The following is a 9,228-nucleotide window of genomic DNA, read 5'->3' on the forward strand; positions in this document are numbered from 1 at the left end:
ACCTCCTCCTTCCCTTCCTTCTTCTCTCCCTCCCCCTCCCACAAAGGGAAGGCCACTGGGAAAGAAGGTCCAGTCAACATGAAGGGAAGGCTATTGAGTCCTATTACTCAAGGCCAACTCTGAGCTCCTGAAAACCAGTGCTGGGGTTGGACTGCTAATCTCAGTGCCTGAGCTGCCCCTAAGAAAATACTGGGGGTCTGGGAGTGCTGACGGAATGGTGTCAGTTGGCCAGTTAAGGCATTTTTCAACCCAGGTTGGGGAATGAAGCAGCAGAGGCAAGCCAGGAAGGCTGGAGCAGCTCTGTCCCCACACCACCGCCACCGCACCACTTCCACCATGGGGCAGTTCACAGTCCACTGTCCTCTCCCTTCCCAGCCAGCCCCAGCCCCAACCCCAAGAAAAGGCACTTAATACATTTTGAAAAGACATCAACAAGGAAGAGGACATCATCAAGTGGGACTTGGGAGACATAGGTCCTCATTCTGGCTCTGCAGTGACCCTCAGTGGGTCACTGTCCCTCTCTAGGCCTCTGTCTTTGCAGGAGTTTGCATAAGGAGGCAGAACTTAGTGATCTGCAAGATTCCTTTTCGCTCTGATATTCTGTGATTCTTGACAAAAACACATCTGCTTGGCTTTTGCTCCTGGGAGAGTATGGAGCCACCTCAGGCCCATCACCCTCCCCTCCTGAGCTAGAGCTTGAACTTGCTGGTGGAGGGGGCAGAGGAATTTGGGGAGCAGTGAGTTGGGGGGAATGTTAGAAGACACAGTAAGATGAGAGAAGTGACAGAGTGGTATATGCCCCTCTCCCTTGCCTCGTCTTTAACTAGGCCAAACATGGGGATGAGAAAGTGGCCACAAAGCTATTCCTCCTCTTCTCCAATGCTACACCCCTCTCCTTCACCAGAGCACCACCCGCCCCCCAACTCCAATGCCCCCAAGGCACCCTGTCCACATGCCAAAGCCCCTGGCCTCTAACTAAAGTCTCTCATTGATCATCTCTTTACTTCCCTCTGGAGGCCTGCTAAAGGTCCAACTGGCATGAAAATCTGGAATCTGCTGGAGCCCATTGAAGAAGGGAGTGTTTCCATGCAGCCCCCAGGGCAAACCTGAGGAAGGGAGGGCTGCTTGGAGGTTGGGGTATTAGGTGGGAGAGGTGGATACTAGAGCAGGACGAGATCCAGAAAAAGGACGGCCTTCCAGTGCTGTGTCTCCAAAGTCAGTCCAGAGAAGGGCCACGTCATTCAGGGATGCTGGTGGGTGAGAAGAGCTGGGACCATCAGCAGCTAGGACGTGTGCAAGATGAGAGTCAAATGGATATAAGGGCTCCAGAGAAGCAGACCAATCTATGGAGTAGAGAGAAGTGCAGGGGGGAAGTACTTGAGGGCCCCTTCAGTCCTAAAGAGACAAAAATGACCAGAGAGAAATCATTGACATGTTTCTGTCAAAGGGATCACCTGGGGAAAGGAGGAGACAGCCTTCATTCTGCCCTCCCGCTCACAACCCTAAACCTAAAGCCCAAAGCCTCTAAGTTGGTGCCACTCTGTCCTGCTACAGGGAAAGAGACAACAGGCCAGGGGCAAACTTAGACCCTGCTCTCTCTGCTGTCACCTTTGATTTTCTCTCCTTCCCTGGGCAACTCTTCTAATTCTCTGCCTGCTGCCCCCAAGGCTCTCTGCCTCCTCCCTCCTCCTGCTCTCTGGTGAGGATCCACAGCTCATCAAGATCCCCTAGGACTTCTAGAACTCTCCAACTAGGTCAGCCTGCCCAACCCCAGGGTGGAGGGGAGCCAACACCCAACTCCTGGGAAGCCAGGAGATTGGCTCCCAAGTGCCAAGCCCCTCTCTGGGCCTGGGTCTCCTCTCCTGCAAAATGAGGGGGTGAGACGGGTGCCCTGTAAGTCCCATTGTATGTGATGCCAGGACTTCTTGGGGCAGGTGTCTGACCAATGATGAGCACAGGGTCACCCAGATTCCAGGCTGATCCTCCCCCAGCCCTCCCACACCATCCACTGACCAGAGGCTCAAGTACCTGCTTCAGAAAGGCATGGGGCCCTTATGAGAGAGGCGTGGCCGCTGGCGGCGGAATTTTCTCCGACCTCCCTGCCAGGGCCCTGGTCCATTCCTGGACCCTTTGGGCTGCACCAGGTGGTGGATATTGCCTTCCTCCAACCCCTTCCTGGCAGAAGGCTGTGGCAGGGGCCCTGCAAGAAGGAGAAATCCTGTTAACAGGAAGGCTGGTTCAAATAAGCAGGGAACCACAGACCACAGGCCTGTGGCTGGGGACAATCTTTCCATGAGGCGGCATTCCTCAAAGCTTTTCTTTGTTTTTGTCTTCTATCTTGATGAACAATTTGCAATTTTTACACTGTCCTGGGGGAAATGGAACCTACCTCACATCTTGAAAGTTACGGAACTCAGTTTATGTCCTTTTGACAGTCCTGTCATGTTTTTGGCAGGCACAAACTTGTTCTTTGTTTAGAACATAATTGGGGGTGCAGTTTGGGATACTGTGCCTGTACTTGGCTGGGGCACAGCAGGCAATAAAGCTCCCTTGCAACTGATACACTAGAGACATTTCAAGCACACAACACATCAGTGAAATAAATGCCTCCACCACCATGTACCCATCACCCAGATTCAAGAGGGAGTCACATATGCCTTTGTTATCCCTTTTCTTTTTTCTTTTTTTCTTTGCTGGAGTACTTTAAAGCCAAATCTGGAACATCATGTCATTGTACTCCTAGGTCCTTTGCTATGCGATGGCCCACTTTTTTTTTTAATCCTCACCTGAGGATATTTTTCCATTGGCCTTTAGAGAGAGTGGAAGGGAGAGAGAGACAGAGAGAAAAACACTGATGTGAGAGAGACACATTGATCAGTTGCCTTTGCACACACCCCAACCAGGGCTGGGGATCAAGCCTGAAACCTAGGTGCATGCCCTTGACCAGAATCGAACCTGAAACCCGTTAGTCCCCAGGCTGACGCTCTTTCCGCTGAGCTAAACCACCTAGGGCTGAGATGGCCCACTTTTGAGTACTAGAGATCTCATACTTCACCCCTGGCATCTCACCAATGTTTAGGCATCTCCTGGGCTCACATCTCCTGTGGCCACCCTGTGGGAATGTCTGGGGGAGGGGAAGTTCTCTGACTCTTATGTGTGCCTTATGCTGGGTTCTACTCAGCCCGTGACCAGATTTAGAGACGAATAAATATTACATGAATGAATGAATGAATGAATGAATGCATGAACAAATGAGTGAATGGCCACATGAAGCAGCAAGTCTGTGCATGAGGAGGGGGTTGGGCTGCTGCAGTCGGCACCTCCCCTATCTCCTTTCATATCACATGCCCATCCTATACCTGATGCAAATTCCTGCCATTTCAATCCCAGTTGGCTTCTCTTCTGCTCTCTTGGACCCTGCTCTGCATCTGTCCACATTTGGCTTAGAGTAGAAGCCTTCTGATGCCAGACCAAGCCCTGGCAGTAGACTTCAAGTGATGCTGGGTGTTCCTGGTTTCCATGAGGCAGAAGGTACATGAGCTGGCTCTCATGGAGGCTGCAGTCCAACCAAGGAAGACTGGAAATAGGCAGAGCGGGAGATGAGATGGTGCTGGGCAAAAGGCAGTCTGGCAGGGTGCTCATGCAATGCCTAGTATGGGGCTGGCCTGCAGAAATATGGCTTCTGAAGCAGTGATCAGAAATCCCAGCCTCTCTTCCCCAACATCATTAGATTTACCTTCAGCTACATCCCTCTCCCTGGAGCCCAGTTCCACCCATCTAAGAATCCCTACCACTAGTTCAGTTTCCATATAACGCCCCCACCTCGTTGACTGCCCCTGGCCATTTCTCCTTTCCCTCCTCCCTGCCTCCAGCATCTTTCCTTGTTCCTTGGCTCTTGTGATTCCTCCTCCACTTGCACACAATTTCCAATTGTTGATCCTCCTCTTGGGTTGAAAGTAGGTGAGTTTGTCCTTAGAGCCCACCCTGCCCAGACTCCTGGGGCCCACTGCTCTCTCTCTCTCTCTCTCTCTCTCTCTCTCTCTCTCTCCACACACACACACACACACACACACACACACACACACACACACACACAAAATCTAGTCCTCCACAACCCCCCTCCCGCGCCACCGGAGAAAAGTGACAGGCCCATTACAACCCTGCTGTTTACCAGCCACACTTCTATGCTTCTGGTTGGGGTGGGTTAATATGTCAACTCCTCCCCTAAACCCATCACCTAATGAGAATTAAAATATAAATCAGACTTCCACTTTAGGGCAGTAGGCATGGACAGGGGCCAAGAGGTCACTTCCAACTTTCATAGAGCTATCTACCCTCTTAGTTACACTGGCAAAGGGTCTGGGCCAGGTGGGGGGGGCAGGGAGGAGGGAAGGACCTTCACTAAGTCCCCTTCCCGAGCTGCTTCAGCTTCTTCCCTGTGCTTCCGGGCCCCCTCCAGGCTCTCCTTGCCCACTGAGGCCACTAAGAATAATGCTGATGAGGATGCAGTACCAGAGAAATACTCAGGGCATGAAGGACTGTGCTGAGAGTGTGGCCAAGCACAGGGAAGGATCCTAGGAGCTTTGACAATGTAAGCAAGACCTTGGTTCTTGCATCCCTGCCAACTACTGGGGGTGGAGTGGGCATGGGGCAATGGCACAGGCTATGGCCAAGGTGTACAGTAGGCATGGAGAAGAGAGGCACAATGCCTGGATTGGGGAGCGCATCATTTCCAAATGCTCAGCACCCAGGACTGTGAGTGTTGGTGGGAGGGTAGGGGTGATGAGTCCTAAGCGGGGAGGGGGGAGAGAAACAGGATGGGAAACAAGGATGGTGCCTCAGACTCTGGCCAGGGAGAAGTCTAGACTCTAAACCTGCAGAGAACTCCCTGAGCTGACTGAGCACTCAACCAGGCCCTGGAGATCAGCCACTCAGAAGCCCCTGGCATCTTGCATCCCATCAGGTGGGGCGGCTCACTGTCTTTGTAACCGGAAGTCTGAAGCTCCTCCAGCACCCTAATCCATCACCCACCTGTTTCCTACTTTTGATTCTGAGTATGGCTCACCCTAAGATAAGCAGACACCTGAAACCCAGGCTTTATCCTGTCCAAAGGGACTTTTAAAGGCTGTTAATTCTCATCACTGCAGTGGTCCGGGTTATACAAAAGAATTCCCCTTTATAAATGGAGGCCTTTCTCAGTGTACTTGGTCTCTTCCAACCCATTTGCTACTTAATGGGAGGCTGGAGCAATCCTCCAAAGAATCTCCAGGCTAGAAGGACTCGAGCCATCACTCTCCAAAGTGCCACCAGCAATGAAGCCCCAGCATCTCTGCTCTGAGAACCACAGTCAGCAATGAACAGGGTTTGATTTTCAGGCAGCCTGAAGTCCAGGCCTGCCAATGCACAATGAGGTACCTGTGACTTTTCAGGAACACCAGCCACACTAGGAATGACGCACCTGTTTTTCCTCTTGTCATCTAGCCTATCTTGTGATGGCTTTAAAAGCCCACATGGGTGCTCTTGTGGGGACTCTGCTGGCTATGCCCCCTCCACTACTCAGGGTCCTGCATGTGTCTCCAGGATGAAGCCTCCTTTGTTTGCCCAGCCCCCCATCCCAGTGCCCTGAGTGATCTTCTCATGCCAGCTTTGCCACCCTTGGACATCTTACGCTCTGGCAGCCTGGCCTTCCACTTGCATTAGTCCTGTGCCACTGAGAGGCCTGACTCAGGTTACATGGATGCTTAGCACATAGGAACTGGGGATGGAGCCGTGATTGCCCCGCCCTAAGCGGGAGAGGTACAGTAGGCTGTTCTCATACTATCACTGTGCCTGCAGGCGTTGAGCTGGGCCTGGGGAGGGGGAGGAGAAGGAGAAGGAGAGAAAGAAAGGTACTCAGACAGAGAACAAGGAACACTTGGCCCTAGCCCAGCAGCTCTCAGACTCAGAAGAGCAAAGTGTATCCCAGGTCAGGAGGCAGTGGAGGAGTATGTGTGTACTGAGTGGAGGGGTGGGGGCATTCCAACTCAGGACAGAGTGTGTTATGGAGAAAGTATGGTTTTCAGGCCTGGGACTTTGACTGGGGACTCTGGGTGAGGAAAGCAGGCGAGTCTTGGCCACGGGAAATGTGGTTCTTGGGTTCCTGTTTCTGACCCAGAATAGAAAGCAGGAGGAACAAGACATGGGTACCTAGACCCTTGGCTGGTTGCCACCTGTACAGAGGTGCTTGTCCTCGGCTCCAGGAGAGGTCATGGGATGGAGAAGGCAACGAAAGCCTTGGGAGTTTGCTGTGCTAGGCTTAAGCAAAAGGTGAAGGCAACGAATTGACCCCAATCAGGATAGGTAGAAGATATATAGCCTAATGAAGAAGGGTGAATTAAAGCAAGAAGTGGCAGGGTTTGGGCCAAACATAGTGTCCCCTCCCTCTGAAACCAGCTCTCCCCTTTACCAGTACTACCCTAACAGCTGGACCCCAAAAGGGCTCTAGTGGTGGCCAGTTGGCCAAGGGTCTCCTCATAGCTTCTGGGGAAGCACCAGCTATGCAGATCAGGCAAACTCAGCTTCCTCTGGAACACCGTCTCTGCAGCCACTCCGAAGGTATCACCTTGGACTATTTAGCAGTAGTGGTGTCAGGTGGGTGTCTTGTCTTGCCAACTGCACTGGATAGTGAGCTCATAGAGGAGGCCCAGGTGGTGTCTTTCATTCATATCTTTTGCTCTCTTCCTGCCATTGGCTGCCTGACAGGAGTTTCTAAGGAAAAAAGTCTGCTCCCTTCTTATCAAGGAGGTGGCTGACCCAGAGCTCAGGCCCTGAGAGGAAGACCACTGGACAGCTAGCTGAAGGCAGGCGATGCCATATTCAACCAACGCGCCTTTCTGAGGAGCCAGGCAGTGCTCCAGGGCCAGGGCAGTGTCATGAGACAAGAGCAGAGATAGGAGGGGACCTACAAAGAGAGAGAGGTACAGCCGCACTGGGCCCCTCAGAGGTTCCTGGGCTGCAGGCCATTCTCCTGCTCTGTAGAGTCTGGGACCAAGTGGGGCCCTGTGCTCTTCCTCTAAGGAAACTTGCTGCCCTGCCCTCTGCTCCCCTCTGCTCCCACCTCCTGTGACTCCAGTCCTAGCACGGGCATTAATCCACCTGGTCTTGGCCTTTCTTTCTGTGGTGCCGGGCAGGCAGCAGCAGTGACAGCCAGATCACAAGACTGTGGCAGCTGGAGGTGGGAGCTGGCAGCCTCAGGACACACTGACACACAGAGGACAGGCAGCAAGGGTTGGGACTGCTAGGGCTCAGGGAGGGCAAGGGAGTGCCAATGCCAAGTGTGCCAGGTGGGGGATGTGGTGCAGGTGGAGGCAAAAGGACTCCCCCTCCCTGAACTGCATGGAGGCATCATGTTAGGCACTGTTTCCTGGTTTGGTGCCTGGAGACAGGGCACTAAGGTGAAGCATGCCTGTACCTGGGGCAAAGGGGAGGCTGAGCCAGGATATCGAAGAACAGAGTCTGTGGACCTCCTGCGCAGGAGCAGAAGAGACCAGACAGAACATTGGAGTAAGTGTGGAGAGGACCAGCTTGGCTGCCTCTGCCCACATGCAGCTGAAGGAGCAACAGCTGGGCTCCACTCCCCCACTGCTCTGTTCCTGCCTATGCAACAAGTGTCACGTCTGCATCTTGGCACATCATCTCCAGTATCTTGCCCCCCTAGGACCAGACCAGCCAGCGGTTCCAAACCTCCAGGGTCCAGAAAACCTTGAACGAGGGAGCCCAGCCCACCGGGCTCAGGTCAGTTCACTTCATTGACCCACAAGGGGAGCAGGACATGCCCCTGCCACCCTCCACCACGTGGGATGTGGAGCCCGGGACACGGGGAGCACGCCAGAGGGCCTGAGCTTCTAGGACTGTGAGGGGCAACCAGGAGGGGCAAGGTGCTGGTGGGGTGATGCCTGAGACCGAAGCCGAGGGTTCCCTGCCCTGGGCGCCCTGTCACTCTGCAGCTGGCGAGAGGCTGCCTGGCCGGCGCCGGGGGCTCCGGGAGGCGGAGAACGTGGCACAGGCAGCGGGAGAGCAGGAGGGAAGCGCGGGTTAAGGGAGGCACGCACTCACCTCCACACACCGCGGTCAGGGAGAGCCAGAGCAGCAGGAGCGCCTGCACGCACAGCCACAGATTCATGCTGCTCCTCTAGCCTGGGCAGGAGGCGGGGAGGTGGAGAAGTCGGGCGTTGCAGGCCAAGAAAGGCGCTTGCCACGGCTCCTGTGGGCTGGTGGGCGCGGAGCTCGCGGGGCTCCCGGGCCGCGCCACAGGCTGGCCGGCCGCGCGCGCTTGCCTCTGCCCTCTCCTGCAGCCTATCCCTCCTTGGAGTGGGCAGCGCCGCCAAGCTGGCTTCAGGGGCTCCGGGAAGGCAGCGAGCTCTTTCCAAAGTGACTGGCTGCTCGGCCACAACTCCAGCTGCCCGTGGTCCAGGCTGCCAGTGAGAATGCTCCCTACTCACTCTAGGGGCTGCATTTTGTAGCCTGGAGCTTGGCGGAGAGCCCACTTGGTCATGTGGTCATCCGGAGGGCTGGAGGGAGGGGGCCAGGAAGAGGGAGAGGGGGCGAGCCTCCCGCACCGCCCCCCCTCCAGGCACGCACTCTGCAGCCCCCGCTTGGGCGCTAGAGGGAACCTAGAGGTGGCCCCACAACAAAGGAGCAACCCACAACCGCTTCCCAGACAATGCCCGCCTGGCTGGGGCCATAGGGTTTGGGAAACCTGAAGGATTTCAAACACAGGAAGAATTTGGGACGGTAGAGGGGCACACTTAACCCTTTCTCACCTCGCTTACTTAACAGCTGTCAAGGATCCTGGACGCTTTGAGAAGGACCCGGCCCAGGCTGTCCAAACTTACAGGGAACATCTCTGACCCTCTCCCTCTCCTTCCATTTTCCATCAGCAAAGGCTTGGCAAAGACTCCCACACACTGGCCCTCCTATCTCCTCTGAAACTTCAACCAGGTTTGATTATGACTGCCCAGGCTTGTGCCCAAGACTGCTTAATTGCCCAATGGCCCCAGGAGGCACCCTTTACCTGAAATGCCACCACTCAGCCCTCCCAGCCCGTGTTCTTCATTCTTGTAGCCGCACCTATATCTCATCTCACCCAGAAGACTTGCCAGGATAACAAACACTCCAGGAGGGGCTGCCCTGGGTTCCTCCTCACTGCAGGGACACACAGCAGCTGCTATGGCGTCCCTTTTCCTGTTC

At 54.6% G+C, this 9,228-nt stretch overlaps 1 protein-coding gene across 2 annotated transcripts; it reads right to left on the reverse strand.

The window, feature by feature from the left end:
• Positions 1–2,033: 2,033 nt before the first annotated feature.
• On the reverse strand, positions 2,034–8,161 carry APLN (apelin; the record flags this gene model as incomplete). Of its 2 annotated transcripts, none has more annotated exons than XM_080652868.1 (2): positions 2,034–2,200; positions 8,095–8,161. In XM_080652868.1, the coding sequence occupies 2 exons, from the start codon at positions 8,159–8,161 to the stop codon at positions 2,034–2,036; spliced, it is 234 nt and encodes a 77-aa protein (XP_080508994.1). The 2 variants fall into 2 exon arrangements, with proteins under 2 accessions (XP_080508994.1, XP_080508993.1); XM_080652867.1 differs by having other exon boundaries at positions 2,034–2,218.
• Positions 8,162–9,228: the final 1,067 nt, after the last annotated feature.

This window comes from Plecotus auritus (assembly GCF_963455305.1).
Source record: "Plecotus auritus genome assembly, chromosome: X".
Classification (NCBI taxonomy): Eukaryota; Metazoa; Chordata; class Mammalia; order Chiroptera; family Vespertilionidae; genus Plecotus; species Plecotus auritus.